At 41.3% G+C, this 19,020-nt stretch overlaps 1 protein-coding gene across 2 annotated transcripts in view; it reads left to right on the top strand.

The window, feature by feature from the left end:
• FAM171A1 (family with sequence similarity 171 member A1) overlaps positions 1-19,020 on the top strand; it is an 88,241-nt gene that overhangs the window by 29,874 nt on the left and 39,347 nt on the right. For both annotated transcript variants that reach the window (XM_063127328.1, XM_063127320.1), the window contains exons 2-3: positions 10,145-10,372; positions 17,477-17,569. In XM_063127328.1, the coding sequence (XP_062983398.1) occupies positions 10,145-10,372; positions 17,477-17,569 (321 nt within the window). The remainder of the gene's footprint in view (positions 1-10,144; positions 10,373-17,476; positions 17,570-19,020) is intronic.

Here is a 19,020-nt window from a genome sequence, read left to right as displayed (position 1 = left end):
TTGTGAGTAGGTATGCAGAATCTTGCCCTGCTTACTTGTCAGTAGATATGCTCATATTTCTGTGTAGAAATGCAGAGGCTTGTTATTTGATTGATATTTGAAAGTTCTGCTTAGTTATACGGTCAGACTTACTTCTGAGTGGATATGCAGAAACCTTGTCCTACTTACTTTTGAGTAGGCTTAAAATTGGTAACAATCACCTTTTGGCCACATCAATAGATGAAATGTGGCCTCCAAGAACTTTCTCAGATTAGCGTTTGGCCCTTGGTCTGAAAAGGTTACCTGCCTTTGGTTTAGATGGGCTTTAGTAAAGGTGTACATGTATGGTGTTTTCCCCTCTACTGAAACACAGCGCACACACAGCAATTTCATGTATGCAGCCCTTTTATCTGTCCTTCGTCACACAGCATATAGTTAATAAATTTTCGAATTCGCTACCACAGAACATAGTGATGCCACCAATTTGGATGGCTTTAAAAGGGTGTTCAGCAAATTCTTGGAGGAGAAAGCTATGAATGGCTACTAGTCCTGATGGCTATTTGCTGACCTCCAGTATCAGAGGCAGTATGCCTATGTACATTAGTTGCTGGGGAACGTGGGCAGAAGGGTGCACTCATGTCCTACTTGCGGTTTTCCTGTGGGCAGCTGGTTGGTCACTGTCTGAACAGAATGCTGTACGAGATGGGTTCTTGGTCTTCTCCAGCATGGAGAAAGGGGAAAACATGTTTCAGTATGTGGAAGAAACTGTAGTTGTTGCCTTGAGCAATACTTGAGACATTTATTGTTTATCAAGTATGACAAATAGCTAGTAAACAAATATTTCATTATGATTCAGCTGAAATATTTCTACTTCCATTAATATTTGGGGGCTCGTTTGAACAAGTGACACTAAATTTCAGTGAACCCAGTGGTCACTAATATTATTTTAAAATCTGTTGATTTCCCACCCACACCTGTTTTGAGAACAGTCAGGTGTCTGCTTTGGAGAGGAAATTGTTACACGTCTCTTAATTACGGTCTGTGCCAAGACATGAATTTCCAACAAATGGTTAGCATGTCCCTTTGGTCTAAAAAATATTCTTTTGGTTACCATTGTTGTTCATTGTGTAGTCTGTAGCCAAGGTGGATGCATTCATTTGAAGAATGATTGGAAGGAGAGTGAGGACTTGAGTGACATCGAAAACTGGATGGAGACATAAATGATGGCTATTATAAATGACTGGAGGTTATGCTAGAGGAGTTTTATTATAGTAACGCTGAAGAGGCTTTCTGTACCAGTCCTGTAATTTAATGTCTCTATTAATTAACTGGAAGGGGGCTGTGTAGCAGTTTAATTAAAATTTTCAAATTACATTGAATACGAAGACATAAACATCACAAGTGCAAAAATAACATAAAGGCCTAGGTATGTTAGGCAAATGTGTAGGAAAACAAGGTGAGATTCAATACATGAATAAATGAAGTGGATTAGTTTCATACTAAGCTTTGCAGAGCCATATTAGCGCAGCTTGTGGTGGGACTTGTTTTTTTAAAGGCCTGTGTTCCTCCCATGCAAATTCGGTCATGTATAAGTCAAGAGGATCTTTATAGCAACAATAGAATTTGTTCAAAAGTAATGTACTTTGCATTACCTGCTCTGTATACCTTGATTCTTCATGGTCAAAACAGGAGTGGCTCTCCCAGGCACAGAGAAAAACAGCTGGTACTGAGTTGCAACAATGCTGGGGAACCTATGGCCTTCCAGATGTTGATGGACTATTACTCCCATCATCTTTCACCACTGGCTAGGCTGGCTGGGGTTGATGGGAATTGGAGAACATCTATAGGGGCATAGGTTCACCAGCCTTGGATTAAATAGAGCTCATGTGCTCAGGAGATTTATGGTTAACTCACTGGGAAAGGGAATCAGTGTGTTAATTAATTCTCCAAGATGCTCCCTGTACTTTATGGCTATTTGGTTCCATTTTCTGTTTCTGTTCCTACAAAATGCAGGGATTACACATAGTAATCATAAGACCCCTGCTGAATCAGACCAAAGGCCTATCTACTGCAGCATTCTGTTCATACAGGGGCCAACAAGCAGGACATGAGTGCAACAGCACCCTGTTGTCCATATTCCCAGCAACTGGTTTGTACATGGGCCTTCTCGGTGGCTGCTCCAGGGCTCTGGAACTCCCTTCCCAGGGAAGCTAGACTGGCTCCCTCCTTGGTGTGCTTCCAAAGGCAGGCAAAAACTTATTTTGTTCCTGCAGACCTTTGGGGAATACTCTGGACCTCTGTTTATGCGGTATTTATGTGTTGTTGGGTTTTTTTAAAAAAATGTTATTTGTATTTTGTAAATGTTTTAATATTGCAGCATGTTTAATTATATTTTTAACTTTTGTATATTTCTATTTCTGTTTCAACTGTATATGTTTCAATTTGTAAAGCTGCCTTGAGTCCCAGTATTGGGGAAAAGGCGGGATAGAAATTTAATAATAATAATAGTAATAATAATAATTAATACTGTAGGCAACATAAAGCCATCATGTCTACTAGCCATGGATAGCCTTATATGGCCTTTGATTGTTAACATTCTGAACCCCTTTGGGGTTGCAGGATTTGCGTAGATAGGAAGTTGCTTTTGAATAATGTTAGACAAGAATATATTTCAAAGGGAGGGAGCATTGCTCAATGATGGAGCAAATGCTATGCATGCAGAAGGTACCAGGTTCAATTTCTAGTTTCTCTATTTAAAAAGGATCAGGTAACAAGTGAAGGAAAAGACCTCTGCCCAAAGCCCTGAGTACCAGCTCCCTGTCAGAGCAGACACTCACCCACCCCCTCTGGCCTCTGCTGTCTGTTGCCAAATGCCTGGCTCTGATGGAGTCCTTCTTCAAAGTCAGGCATTGTGTAGAGTGAAGAGGTGTCCTAGGAGATCGCCTGCACTGTGGGCCATCTCCCAGGACACCTCCCTTCCAGAGCAGCTGCCTGTTCTCTGTTAGCTCAGGCTGAAGAAAGGATGGGCAGCTGCTCCTGGGACACCTCTCCAGTCTCTGCAATGCCTGGCTCTGAGGAAGGATCCCCCTCAGAGCTAGGCATTTGGGCCTAGCTGGCTCTCTGAAGGGCTGCACTGTCCGCTTGCCCCAGCCGACGTGATTCTCCGGGGTTCTTAGGGGTTGGCAAGGATGGGTCCTTATGATTCCATGGGCTGCTGACCCCCAACGTTGGGCCTTGTCTTGGCAAGCAAGGGAAGGAGGCTGCATTATAACAACTGAATTAAGATGGCAGAAAAACCTGGAGTGGCTTTTCTGGGAGAGAATCTGTTCTTTATTTCTGAGTGGCATCTGCAAGGGTCTCTCCCTCCCTTCCCTTTCTAGTTGGTAGGTCCTGGGTCCGGCTGCCTCATTTCTCTGCTGCTGCTCAGTATTGTGTTTTAGTTTCTCTTCCTCTCTGCATGCAGAGGTGCTTTGTTGCCTGTGTAAAAAAATAGGTCTAATAGTCAAAACTGGTGTCGATGGAGAGTTTAGGACTTCATATTTTAACCATAAAACCTTAATGTTAAACTATGAGATTGTGCATTTCATTGCAGAAGTAGCTTCAGCGTTTATAGCCACTTGTGCAGCGCGTCACTCAAGGGAGCATGAGAAGTAGGATAGGTTAGACGAGGAAGTGGCATCAACCAACCTTACGTCATTGTTATGTCACTATTTCTCTTCCTCAATAAAGAAGGATATTTGGAAATCAGGATCCCACGTGGAAAGCCTTAAGGCGAACATCGCGTTGAGTATGTGTTACCCAAACACATTCTGGGCTATACTGAAAGCTCATGCCTCGATCCCCCGTGCGCCAGTGTTTTTCTGGCAGTGAAGGAACATAGCTGCTTGCCAAATAACTATTTCAAGTTGCTGCTCTGGGACATTTTCATTGACAGCTGCCCCATCCCCACTGTTTTTGGGAAACATGTTTTAAACAGGGGAAAATCTGAGTTTGCCAAACAGATGGAGCAAAGAGGATTTATCGAATCAAGTGTAGACTTTTCCTTAACTCTTAAACAATCAGATTAAGAATGCAGAAAGGATTGTAGGTTTTGGATTTCCATGTCTTTTGAATGTGCCGTTCCCCAAATGATAACCCGTAGCTGCCTTGTTTTCTTTACACGCAAGAACAAATTTAGCAATAGCAAAGGAGAGTTATACTTGCACAACCTATATTTGACCAGAGCTTAGTGGTTTTGGTTTGCTGTCTAACTTGTAAAAACAAGTAGGGTATAATTACCCAAGGAGCTCAAGGAGAAGGAATGTAAACGTTAGGAGCATGTGTAGTTTGTGTGACCGCTAAATGCGACCTACATCTGTGGAGGTTTCCTCTCTCACAGATCTACAAGATTGCTAGCTATTTGCAGTCCATGTGTTCTTTTAAAAACAACAACAGCACAGCTCTGGACTTGAGATAGATTTTTGCAGGTGCTCAGTTTCCTTCCACAATGCTGCAGGTAGGGTTGACACACTGGGCAATTGACCACTCAGTATTACCTGTGTTTGCACATAATGCAAAGCCAGGGTTTAGTGCAATGTGGAAGACCCTGTGTGAGCTACGCTTTGGGCTTGTGCGCAGGGTTGATAAAACAAAACAAAAAAAACCAATGTTTTTTAAAAAAATAATCAGATTTTTTTAAAAAAATTATTTCAATCAGATTTTGAAATTTTCTTAAAACAATTAGTAAAAAAAAGAGCCTATGTCAAAGATATCAGCATGAATACTAATTGTACAACTTCTAATTATGTTTATAAATATGTTAACAGCAGTTTACAATTTAAAAGCTTGTTAGGTGGTGGTGATTATGGCACATCATGGCAAAAATATCATTACAGCTGAAGCTAGTTCATCTCCTGAATGACTTTGCAAGTTCATTCTGCTTTAGTACTAAAATGACCAAATTATCTTGCCATGTTTTGATGAACATTAATCTGAAAACAATTCAGAAAATTGCTTAGTGTGTACCTGCTTTCTAATGAAAACTACATCTCCGAATATGTATTAAGGTTATTTTAAACAATAATGTACTGCTAAAAAATGATGATTAAATAGAATCTTCCTCACTAGAGATTTAGATTATGATTTAAATCATTAAAATTGAGTTCTTCAGAGAAGCGATTTAAATCATGATTTAAATCAATTTGATTTAAATCAGATCAACCCTGCTTGTGTTCTCTCCTCTCCACAAGACCAGGAGGAGGATTTATGTTTATGTTTTTATTGCTTTTAACATTTTAACTCTTCCTCTGTATTTTATTCTGTAAGCCTCCTTGGGAAGGCTTCTGCCATGAAAGGCAGCCAAGAAATATTTTAAATAATAAATAAATAAATTTGAATAGGATTCAATTTCTCCAATTCCTGGCTTGTCATTGCCTATGAACCAGGCATTGTGGTTTAAAACAACTGCTAAACAAGTTGACTCCAACCCTTGGATTGTTCTGCTGGATTGTTCAATAAATAAATTATGGCTTCAAGATCAAGGTGAAAGGAAGGAAGCTTCTTCATCCCCTTTTAGGCATTGTGGAGGCAAAGGCCAAATCTACACCAAGCAAGATATAGCACTATGAAAGTGGTATATAAGAGGCAGGAGCCACACCAAGCAGGATAAAGTACAGCATTATGAAGGCAGTGTGAAAGCAATATATGGTATGTGTCAATGGGCCCCAACAGTTGTCAGTGCACTTCAATATCGCTATAAAGCAGTAGTGTGGCTCTTATAGTGTGGCTTTCATACTGCTTTCGTAGTGCAATATCCTCCTTGGTGTAGATCTGGCCCAAGTCTGGGGAGTCCCATTACAGGACTATGATGGAGCCCAAGTGTCAGAGCTAGGGTTTCGCTTGTGGAATTCACATTTGCCACAGGTAGACATAGATCAGATAGGCCAGAGGCAGGAGATGTGGTTGGAGAGACAGGCTGGAGTCACAAACCACCCTGGGCAGATGGAGACCTAAATGGCCAGATGCAGAGGTAATGACAGAGGTAGTGACAGAAGTAATGACAGAGAAGGCAAGCTAGTTGTTCAGACTGCTGGATTATCCTTGAGAGAAAGCTTTTATAGTGCCTCTCTATTGATTTGCTAGATAAGCTGACCATTTCATTCTGTGGAGTCAACTGACCATCCTGCATCTTAGTGGCTATCCTTGACTTGCAGATCCTATTCTGTAAAGGATTGGGTGCAGGCGGTCAGACGCTGGAGGCTGTCAATTGACGGTTTGGGGAGCATCTACCAGGCGCCTCCCTAGTGGAGTTTAGGGAGACCCATGATAGCCCAAGCAGTGTCCTCAAGCAGCTCCTCTACTCAAGCCAGGAACTTCCTGCCCTGAGTCTAGGGAAACTCACTACAGCCCCTTCCAGGTAGCCAGACCTATTCAAACCTCTTTTTATCACGAGAGTGAACTGGAGCATGTCATTGTAATGCTGATCTCTTGATTATCGTGTCCCCTTCCTCTTACTTCAAGCTAGACAATTTTCTATCTCCTTTTACTTCTTTCATTGGAAATCTGTGTAGCTGTATTCACCAGTTGTTTGGAATCTTCTGTCTTCTTCCAAATATGGAAGATCTGTTTTGTTCACATGGCTCTTATTTCTGTTTATAATGTGTAATTTAAGGAGCTGTGCTTCTGAACAGTCTTTTGTAAGTAACCATAATGTTCACCCTCCCTTTATTATTGTCTTGCTCTTCTTTTTCGTGCATGCCACATTATTCTTTGCTACACTGGTTCTTCTAAATGGATCATCAAGTCAAAGGGAAAATAAATGCTAACGGCTCGTGGCCGATCTAGTTTTAAGATCTAAGAGCTTAGGTTTCTTGGTGTGTGTGTGTTTTTTAAAAAAACCTGAAAGCTCATTTTGCTACTTGCTTTACAGCTTGTAAAATGCAAAGCACAAGTCTCTTCTTAATTAGCATGTTTCTTCTTCTATATATGCAGCACTTCAATTCATTAGGAATTTCTGAAGCATTTTGTGTGCGCAAACAAAAAAAATCAATGTATTCATCTTATGATATATCCTTCCCCAACCTGGTATCCTCCAGATGTGGCCATGGCCATGCTGGCTGGGTACGTTGTGAGCTGCAGCCCAACACATCTGGAGGTTACCAGGTTGGAGAAAGCTGTTGTAATATTACGAACTGGCAAATTTCAAATATGGGGACAAGGGACACCAGAGAAGGATGCAAACAATCATCTACATGGTATTGGAGAACAGGACTTCAGTGTAGGTTGTGGTGATAAGAATTAAATAGATCTATGGAGGGTAGATCTATCGGTGGCGTTTAGCCACCATGGCTATATGAAGACTCCATTTTCAGAGGCAATGTGCCTCTTAATGCCAGTTGCAGGGAGAAGAAGGTTGCCTTCATACCCACATCTTGCTTGCGGGCTTCCTGGATACATCTCATTGGCTGCAGTGGGAAGCATGCCACTGGACTTGATGGACCTTTTCTTTTGATTTAGCGGAGCTCTTTATACATTTAGAAATCAAGGGGAAGATGGACATAATATTAACAGACAGCTCATGGCGCATTCCTCAGCCCAGGATGAGCCTCGCTTTAGAAATGAAATGACAAGCAGACATACCACCTAATTGGATCTGGCTCAGCCCCTCAATCTTGTTCCTCTGCCTATATCTCCAGTTGGCTGTACACCTCTCATTCTATATCTGGGGTGGGAAATTTGCAGCCCTCCAGATGTTTTTGCATACAACTCCCATCAGCCCAAGTCAGCATAGCCAGTGGTGAGGGAAGATGGGAGTTGTAGTCCAGAACATCTGGAGGGCACCAGGGTGGGTATGGCTGATAAATACATAACCAACTATCAATTACTGAGGCCTACAGTTACCTTTGGGTCTTGAACTGCACAGGTAGAGACAGGCCTTTAAAAACTAACCTATATTTATATTCAATGTAACTATTAGTCTTCTTTCATGTTGTTTTTTAGGGACTTGCTTTAAACTATTTATTCCTCTGAATGTTTGTTTTGCTTCTCTCTCCCACCCCACCTCCCATTTTCCATTCCCAGTTAAATAAATCCTGGTTCTTGTTTTAGAACCTTTTCCAGGGAACTGGAGGCACCACATGCTAGTTTGGTCTCAGCATTTTCTCCCTCACCCATCTCACTACTGTATGAACCCAGATCCCCTGATTTCCACCACTCCACAGCATTGTTTGTAGGGAAAGTGGGGTTACACATGTTTTCTTTATGAATTAAAAACCATTTCAGAAACACTCAAGGGAGAGGAGAGGGTGCTTGGTCATCATGGAGGCAGTCAGTCAGCATTGTGCAATGACTCTGCTGGTCTAAAAAAAGTGACAAGTGTCTTTATTTATTTATTTATTTACAATATTTATATACTGCTCCCCATTCAAAATTTCGGAGCAGTGTACAAGATAAAATAAAAACAGAATAAAAACACATTAAAGTAGATTTTGAAAAAAGCACTCTTCGCATCTCCAAAATAGTTCACTTGGGACAACGTCACCATGCTAAGAGGCATGTGAAGTCCTATTCTGCTTCAGACATTTCACTGGAAGTGCAACTAGTCCAAAGTGTGAGGCACTCATAGCCCTTTGTTGGCTGATCTCATAATGTCTTGACACTGCTGTCTCTTTGAAACTTTGGGTTCTTGGCTCTTCTGGACTAATGAGTTTGTTACAAAGCTAACCATTACCCTAGAAGTATAGGATTTTTAAGTAAACCTAATTGAGATTTAGTGAGAGGCCCAGGGTTGTAGAATAGGAATGGGTGAGGATCGAGGAAGCGGGACTAAGCTGGGATGGGTGCCCACACACCTCCTACAGTCTCAGGACGATCCCGAGACCGCGGGAAGAATTGGTTTTTCCCAGGGATAATTTATCCCTGGGAAAACCTCTGTTCATCCTCGCTTGCCCCAGGAGTGTGCATCATTTGGGACTCGGCCGTGACCAGCCCGGATTTTCAGGCTGGTGTAGAAATGGCCTAGGTTAGTGTTTGGAGCGGCACAAGTGTGCAAAGATTGTGAATGTAGTAGAAGGCAAGTTCCATTGGCTTTATGCATTTTTATTGCATAGGCTGTGGATGGTTGGTTTTTTAATAATATGCCGTTGCCATGGTGGTATTATTGCAGAACGGAGCATGTGTAGGAGGCTGAGAAATCTGCACAGCAAGTACTTGTTCTTGGAGTGAATTTTGGATCATGACTGATGTTGTAAATAACATGCTGTGTTTTAGCAAGGGGTCTTGGTTGCATAAGGCCTCCTTAAAGATTCAGGAACTTCAAATAGAAATGCACATTTAGCACCTGAAGGTATCTATAGATAGTACTAGCTTCTAGAACAACTTCCCTCAACCTGGTAGCTTCTGGATGCATAGAACTAAAAAAAACCCTTCATCCAGCCAGTATGTCCAATGGCCATGTTGTTTGGGGATGATGGGACTTCCATGTCAACACACTTGGAGGGCCTCGGGTTGAAGAAGTCTGTTCTAGAATAAGATCAAACCAACTTATCAAAATCTGCTGTAATACTATAATGTCAGCATTTTGTATATTAGAAATTAATATTTAGTACTTTGTTACTATGGTTACAATCCAGAAGTATGTATGCAGAACTTCTACAGGTTCACTGGATTTTTGTGCCTGGCAGTTATTTTGCCAAACTAACGTTTGTTAAACTTTTTGTTTTAAAAGCTTGTTTTAAAAAAGCACTTTGGGAATTTGATGAAGGAGCTGCTAGAAAAGATACTGTTAAATATATATATTTGCAACCCATTCAGTGTGAAAGGTGTAATTGTGGATCTCTTTGGACGGTAGCCTATATGATGTGAATGTGTATAAGATAAGGTGACATCCTCCAGCCCATAGAGGGGAACTGGGGGCAATCTGGCCCCCAGACCCAAAAAGTTCCCTGCCCCATAACTATGGATTTTCCTGGGGTGAGTAGCTATGGGGCTGTCAGGATAAGCTCCCGCACTTTAGAATTTACCACTACACTCTGGCAAAGGCCCTACTCCTGTAGAGTTTGCACATTCACTTCAAGAGTAGGAGTAGATATTTCCTCCTTGCTCCATTTTGTTTTCCTTTTTTGTTGTTGCAAACACGAAACGCTAAAGCTTCCAAGGGGCGCTAATCGCGGTGCTGCTTTTCTTTCAGAAGTGACTCTGAAGGTCCACGTAAGTGATGCCAGCACACACCAGCCCGTCACCGAAGCCTTTATTGAGATTTTTACCAACCAGATCCCCATTGCTTCTGGGACCTCAGGAGCCGATGGCACTGCCTTCATCAAGTTTCAGTATAAGCTGGGCAGTCACTTGATCGTTACTGCAACTAAGCATGCTTACGTGCCAAATTCTGCACCATGGAAACCTATAAGATTGCCTGGTAAGAGATCTTTATTTTTGTTCTGAGGTAAGATTTTACTTTTAAAGGGAGGGGGGGGATACTGAACTGTATGTGGTATTTAAAAACAAGCAAACAACATAACACTTCTGGTTATGGTGGTTTTAACATGAGCAGAATATGGATGCCCTGTGAGAATAATGCTTCTCCCCATACATAGGCCTTAATTCAAGCCTGTTTTCACCAGCTTTTTCTCAGCACCAGTATTTTGTCATAGACCAGTGGTCCTCAACTGGTCCAGACCTGAGACCCACCTTGGACTCCCAACCGGCAACATGGGACCCACTTTCACAATTTCCCCCATGCCTATCAGTTAAAGACCACTGGTGGTGGTGGTGGGCATCTACTTTTGACTGCTTACCTATGGTGGAGTGGAACTCAGAATTACCATGGAAGTTATTTTTAAATCTCCGTTGCTGTGCACCATCAAAGGTGCATATTTTGTCAGCTGAGTAAAAGAAAAGACAAGGCAAGTTCTACTTCTCCCACATTTGCATTTGTGTGTGATGCTTGATTGCTTTATAAACATGGTGGATACTACGCTGTATTCATTAGCGTATGCCAGCAGTGATTCCTTTTTGCAGAAATACCAGCGTGATGATGCTTGAGATATGAAAGGAGCTCTAGTGGAGATCCTACTGAGGTTGGGGAAGGCTGATAGACAGTATACCATAAGACATTAAAGCATAAGACATTACAGTATAGTACAGCACAATCCTATACGTATCTACTCACAGGTTATTAACTTACTTATTAAGACATTTGTATCCCGCCCAATTAAAACTGTGTACAGGCTTGGTGAATTTAACCATCAATGGCTTTGTTAAAAAGCTATGTCTTAACTTGGCGCTGAAATGAAACCAGTTCCAGCGCTAGTCGGGCCTCCAAGGGGAGGACGTTCCACAGCCGGGCTGCCACAACAGAGAAAGCCCTCTGCCATGTCCCACCATAGTGTATGTCTCACGTTGGTGGGACTCGGAGGAGGGCTCCTCCAACAGATCTCACGTCTCGGGCAGGCATATATAAGGAGAGGTGCTCCCTCAACTATCGAGGTCCCAAGCCATTTAGGGCTTTAAACGTCATTACCAACACCTTGAATTCCGACCAGAAGCATATAGGCAGCCAGTGCAATTCCTTTAAGACCGGTGTTATATGGTCTCTGTAAGATATACCAGTCAGCAGTCTAGCTGCTGCATTTTGGACTAGCTGTAACTTCCGAGTTGTCATCAAGGGCAGCCCCATGTAGAGTGCAGTGCAGTAAACTAATTGGGAAGTTACCAGTGCGTGCACTACTGTGGCTAGGTTATCCCTGTCCAAGAAAGGCCGTAGCTGGCGGTTCAGCCGAAGCTGACCCCAAGTACTCCGGTTAGTCTCATTGAGTTCAGTGTGGTTTACACTAAGGTAAGTGGGTACAGAACTGTAGCCTTATAGCCAAACAATGAATAAGTTGTAGACCATATGGAGCAGCCATAAAGGCGGTGCCTTTGAATATGTAAAATGTGCCGTTTTCTCAGCAGTGCTTAACCGTAGCCAAGGTTATAAGTCAAAGGGTGGGACTTCTAAGGTGCAGTGACCTGACACCTCTCTTGTTAAAGCACTGTCCTGGTTTGTAGGAATGGAAAGTAAGGCTTCGCAAAACTCTCACCCTGTATTCCAAGCATGGGGACCCCAGTCTGAGGGCCAGATTTGATATTAGAAAAGCTCTTTGGGGCTTTATTCCAGCTGTGATTTTACAGGATTAAATCAAATTTAATTTGAGGAAACCATTTAAAAACTAGGCAAATGGAAAAGAAGGGATAGAACATTAATGTTGTTCCTCACCTTTAGATGTAAACTCAAAATAGTTGTATAGATCTGCAAGCAATGAGTTGGATCCAAACTTAGCCATTCTTAGAGCAGACCTACTGAAATCAGTGGGGCTTAAGTTCCACTGATCTCAATGGGTCTATTCTAAATAGGACTATGTATAATTCCAACCCAGTGATAACATCAGATTTTAGTGTGCAACAAAAAAAGTATTTTGTGTGTGTGTTAAAAAGACCACTCTATTTTTGTGTTAAAAAGACCACTCCAAGGATGACTAATCTGGCATGCTCGAAAACAAAAGCCATGTGTTAACTAGAGCAGCGGTTTTCAAACTGATACATAGCTGTGGCCGCAGACCACGTATGGTGCACAATTCTATCCCTATACAAGTCAGGAGTGGTGAACTGTTGCCTTTGTAGCCATGTCCAAAGATCCTGTTGGCCCCATGTCACTACTGTGGCTCTATATGAAACAGAACTAGACAATATTGTTTCATCCACTTATATTAAAAAGTTTAGTAAAGGGAGTGAGAAGCACTCAAGGGTGCCATTAGGGCATGAAAGGGGGAAATCCCCCCCATCTTTAAATTTCAGCCCATATTTCTTTTATATAGAAATCTTTAGCGTACATGTTTTGCTTTTAATATTGATTTTTGAGGAAACAACCAGATTTGCAGAGGTTTTGACAAGTCATTGAAATCTGAAGCGGGGTTGTTGCATATCCAAGTATTTTCAAGAGAGAACGCACTCGAAATAAGTGCGTGTTTCTGAAAGGAGCGCTTGTTTGAGCATTCTCCGTTGAGTTCATTAGGCATTTTGCCATCACTCTCAATGAGAAGGAGCCATTATTTGGTCCCCTTATTTGCACTTAGTTCTTCTGCTAAATGGCCAAATGATAGAATAAAAATAAAAGAAGCACGGAGGGTGCAAATTCATGTTGTTTTAAGATTAATAATGAATTAATCCAAGCCACAAATTTTAAAATGCTTTTGACATTTTAAACGTATCAATGTTCAAATAGTCTTACTTTAGAGTCCCCACAACCCACCCACCCCAGGCTTTTTTTGGTTCAAATACTGCCAACTGGACACATGTTTTGAATGGGGGTAAAACTAGGGATTCCTAGCCAAGAACTATGGTCTGTTGGAGAAAAAGCTGATGGTAAAAGTTATTCCACTTGAAAGCATGCAGGGCCTGATACAAGAGTAAATGAGCTTGAGGAGTTCTGATGACAGAGCAGAAAACAGGGAGGTCTGTGAGCCAAACAAAAGCTTTGTTTGCCTGTGTTGTGCTCTCAGTGAAGGAAGTTTCCAAAACCTAATTCATACAATTACCAGGGCCTTATACTGTAAACAGTTACTACGAAGTTATGGTAGGGTGACCATATGCGAAGGAGGACAGGGCTTCTGTATCTTTAACAGTTGTATAGAAAAGGAAATTTCAGCAGGTATCATTTGTATGCATGCAGCACCCGGTGAAATTCCCTCTTCATCGCAACAGTAAAGCTGCAGGAGCCCTGCCCTCTTGACCAGATACTAACAGTTAAAGCATTAACTGTTAGTCCCATTGAGTTCAATGTGACTTACACCCAGGTAAGTGGGTATAGAATTGTAGCCTTATAGCCAAGCAATAAATAAATATAGCCAAGCAATAAATAAACTATGCAATTTATGTAAGTATGTAGTCAACATGTTGTGTTACTTTTCTTTATTGTTTGTTGAAGTTATTTTAGTAAGGGAACTTTCATTAAGATTATTTTGAATTTTTTAACAAACACTGATTTTTTTATAGACTAACAATGCTATCCAACATGTCCACGTAGAAGTAAGTCACATTGAGGTCAATGTGATTTACTCTACAGTAACTTTATATATATATATATATAGGATTGCAGCCTTATTCCATGTATCATGCTGTTATTTGTGAAACATCTTTATATGAACAGCTGCAAATGTGATTTTTAATTATTGTGCTTTTTAGAAATAACTGAAAACCTGACAAAATGGCGTCAAATTATTATTATGAAGAAAACCACAGGAACATTTTTAGGTTATCTGTGTTGTTTGTTTCAGTGATTGATGGGAAAGGCAGTGGGACATTGTGTTCATCTCTCAAGCTCTTAGAATTGAATTGGTTTTCATCCTTACAAATAAAATTATGTGCAAAAAAAAAAAAAAAAGGAGAAAAGAATTATTCTAATTCTATCCTTCCATGCTACCTACTCTATAATTTATTCTGCTTGTAGTACATTGTGCCTGATATGCACTTTTAGCATGAGACTTTATATGAGGAAGGAAATTATTATGTTGGAACAGCTGTAATTTGAGAAGATTCTGATTTATATGGTGAATTTATTAATGCTTAGCAGAGCATTCTAGAAATTCAAATGTGTTATAGCTATAGTAAGAAAAAAAATCTATATACGTGTATTGTTTAAATCGGAGGTAAGCAACCAGGTACCCTCCCAATGTTTTGGATAACATCATTCTTGACTAGTAGCCATTATGGCTGGGGTTTATAGGAACTGTAGTCTAAAACATTAGGAAGAGGCCAGGCTATCTACCCCTGATTTAAATTAATACTGATGAGGTATCCGTGACTATTTTAAATACTAGTAGTGATTTCCCTCCTTTGTTGACTAAGGCCTTAGCTAGACCTAAGGTTTATCCTGGGATCGTCCCTGCGTGCTCCCAGGATATCCTGTGTCTCATTTACATGAAAAGGGATGACCCCAGGACGATCCCGGGATAAACCTGAGGTCTAACTTAGGCCATAGTTTGGCATTTTTGAGGGAGAAGAACCTCTGATTTTTTTTAATAGAAGATTTAATAGACAATCTTCTTGCAGATTGGTATTCAGTGGTATTAACGCCCAGTTCCTTCATTTTTGCTGGAGAAAAACCATTAAAGAATTTCTAGAAAATCCAAACTTTTCTTTTAGATTTGTATTTACTGTATTTGAAACATGTGACTGTGTTGCAAACTTTGAGGTCATTTTTCCTAGTTCTTAGAAAAGTGTTGCTGTATTCATTCAATCTGAGCTTCAGTGCTGATAATTTATGACATACTTTGGCATATTTTCTCGGTTACATAGATCTAGTTTGAGCATAGGTACATAGGATGGGGAAGTGAGAGGACATCTGTCCCACCTCTATAGCAACTGGATGCTCATGCATGAGTGTAGTATCTGAATAGGGCATATTCATGTAAAATTGAACATGCATAGATCCAGATTGCATGGATAGTTCCCAGACTTTATCTGTAATATTGGCTGCACTTTTCAGGCCTCTATGTATTGAATGTTATGCATGCGTGTCATTTTTCAGACTTAGACCCATGTGTGGACAAGAGAGATCTATCATGAATTCTTGGTTGATATTGACTGAACCTGGCCACTGGGAATTATTTCAAAATGTGGTAGACACTTTTCCAAATTCAGACAACGGCACGCTTTATTTACAGAAAACACTTCAGCTGAGGTTTTCTTTCTTTTGCATGTGCTGCAGAACAAAACCCTGCCACTGTAATCATTTCTAGCAGGAAAAATCTTGGCTAGGCAACTCTGCCCATTCCAAAGAAAATCTGGTCCGAATCAAATTGGGTCACAGTTCTCTCTTGTACTTTAGCTGGTTTTGCCCAGTTAGGACGAGTTTAAATGACTTGGGTAAGTGGGGAAAACAGGTTGAAAGGAGTCACACTTGGCCTCCCCCATCCCCTTCAAAGTAAGAGATTAGTGGAGATCTTCCTTGATGAGATGAATCCCACTTCTGACATTATGTAGAAGAGGAGAAAGCAAAAGTGTGGATTGCTTATGATTCTGCTCTCTGAACTATTGAGTGTGATGCAAACTGGTCAATGGAGACAGGAAAATGTTTGCTACATAGCTATTTAGACCACTGTTGTCCAGATGCTTGCATATACAATGTAAAATATAAACACCTGAAGCCCTGAGTTTTCTGTTTTTGAGTCAGTGAGACTGTATTGCCTAGTGTGTCAAGAAAAAAAGTTCACATGTGGTGTTCCTAGAGTTGGAAGACCTAAAGACGGTAGTGCACGCGCTGGTAACTTTGAGGCTCGACTTCTGCAATGCGCTCTACATAGCTTTGTGCCTAGTCCGGAAACTTCAACTAGTGCAAAATATGGCAATCAGGTTGGTCACCGGTACATCTAGGGGTGACCATGTTACACCAGCTTTAAAATCACTCCACTGGCTGCCAATTAGTTTCCGGGCGAAGTATAAAGTGTTGGTTATTACCTTTAAAGCCCTATATGGTTTGGGTCCAAGTTAACCTGCGGGATCGCCTTCTCCTGTACAATCCGCCCCGCATACTCAGGTCCTCTGGGAAGAATTTACTCCAGTCAACAAAAACAAGGCTGACAACCATTACCCAGAGGACCTTTTCTTCTGCCGCTCCCAGATTGTGGAATGGCCTGCCGGGAGAGGTTCATCAACTTAAGAGTCTTCCGGTATTTAAGAAAGCCATAAAGACTGATCTCTTCCAGCAGGCCTACCCAGTTGAATTTTAAGATGCCTTTTAATAATGTGCTGCTTTTTAATAATGTATTAGTTTTATATGTTTTAATTCATTATATGTATTTTATGGTGGTTTGCATTTGTGTTGTACCCCACCTTGATCCAGAGGGAGAGGCGGGTAATAAATAGATATTATTATTATTATTATTATTATTATTATTATTATTATTATTTGTTGTCAGATGTTCATCATTCTTCTTCTCCCCGTAATCCAGGACCCCTCATGCTTGCCATTTTAAGTTGATCCTCAAGTTGTACGCATTTAGGCCCAGTCCGCTTCACATAAAAGTTATTGAAATCAAAGCAATGTGATATAGTTGATATATACAGTCATGTGACAAATGTGTGCATTCTCTTCAAAGAGTCAGTGTGGGTGCAGTGCTTAGAGTGTTGGATTGAGACTCTGGAGGTCCAGACCTGCTCTGGAGGTCCAGACTCTGGAGGTCCAGACCTGCTCAGCCATGGAGCCCCTTGGGTGACTTTGACTCTCAGCCTACCCTATTTCACAGGTCTGTTGTGAGGAGAAAATTGAGAAGAAGAAGACCATGTGGGCCACCTTGGATTCCTTACAAGAGGGGAAAAGGCAGGCTATAAATGTAATAATAATAAATAAATAAATAAATAAATAAATAAATAAAAAAAGATGTTCGTTAGTAAACATTGAAGGATTTGGGGTGGGCAGCGAGGGAGGTAGTTTTTCTTCTTCAGGAGTCGCATATCTCCCACTTAACCAACTTTCCTTCTACAGTGTTTTCTTCTCTGAGCCTGGGCCTTCTTCCTGAACGTTCAGCTACTCTAATGGTGTATGAAGATGTTGTACAGATAGTCTCAGGATTTCAAGGTATGTAGATGTTTAGATGTGAAGGGATCATCTTTTTTTACATTGTCATGACAGTTTTAACATATCTTACAGCTAAAGCATTATGTGGAACTGAGCTTTCAGAAAACAATTTAAATCATCTACATTTGATGGGGACATTAAAGTTACTGCTGCAATTAACAGTCTCCCACATTCAAACTCAGTGCTTTGGCCACTGCACCACTTGCTCAGATTAATTGCAAATTATGCTTCAATACTTAGCGTTTGTTATTTGTTCATAAATTATTTTCCATTAAGACTAACTAGTGTTGTGCAATGCAGATGCTAGAAAGCAGTGTAAGCTGATGGCTTGTATTTCAGTGGGACAGTGAATCTGCTCTGGGTTTCAGTCAGAACTCTAAAGGAGCTGTCCAGAGTGCTAAACCCCAAAAATGGGTTCAGCACCTTAGATGGCTCCTTGAGAGTTCTGATTGGTTCTGATTGAACTCCAGTGTAGATTCAGTGCCCCATGGAAATAGGAGCCACCAGCCTCCACAGAAAGGTTAAAACAATGTTAGGCTGCATAAGCAGAAGCATAGGGTTGGATCCTGAGTTCTCTTCCAACGAACAGAAGAGTTCCTTCCATCTGTGGAATGGATTCCAATGTCCATTGAAGAGAAAGCGGGATGTAGGGGAGGCAATTTCCCCTCTTCTCTGTACCTTCCTGCACCACTCTCCACACTGATCCAGAGTTTCCCCAAATTTCTGTTCCAGAGGGTATAATGGGGTTGTAGGGGGGGAGGAGCAATAGGAAAAAAGTATCTCCCCCATCTTCTACCAGCAGGAGTGTCTCATGAGCAGAAGGACACTCCTGCTAATGGAGCTTTAGTTAGGATCCAAACTGTAGTTTCCAGATCATGACAAGTTATATTTTTAGCTAGACAGCATCTGGAGTACTTTGTCCTGTTCTGGATGCTACATTTTTAGAAGGCCATTGACAAATTAGATCACGTCCACAGGAGGACAACCAGGATAGAGAGGGGTCTGGAAATCAAATTCTGGTACTAAGACAAGGCTGGCCCAAGACATTTTGCTAGCTGAGGCAAGAATAAAACGGTGCCTCCTCCCATCCCATGTCCAAAAACTGGACTAGCAAATGAAACTTACTTCAATACTGGGATGAGGCAGCTTCTTCCACTGCATCTCAAGGCAGCAGTCTTGCTTAGGGGGCGCAACACAAGCCACATTGCCCACAGCTCTCTTCCAACACTTTCCTGCAGCCTCCCAGCATCTCCTACTGAAGCAACTGCCTCATTTTTCCTAATGGTAGGGCCGGCCCTGAACTATTACATAATATTATCGGAAGGGTATATGAAATTTGGAGGTCTATAGAGGGAGGTGGGGTGACGTGGAGGGAAGTAAACCACACTGCGTAGCTTAGTAGTCTGGTTGTGTGAGCGATCACAATAGCTTATTTTCAAAATAAGCTACTT

Source organism: Elgaria multicarinata, chromosome 1 (genome assembly GCF_023053635.1).
Source record: "Elgaria multicarinata webbii isolate HBS135686 ecotype San Diego chromosome 1, rElgMul1.1.pri, whole genome shotgun sequence".
Classification (NCBI taxonomy): domain Eukaryota; kingdom Metazoa; phylum Chordata; class Lepidosauria; order Squamata; family Anguidae; genus Elgaria; species Elgaria multicarinata.
Note: the sequence above shows the minus strand (reverse complement) of the source record. Positions and strands in the feature narration are given on the sequence as shown.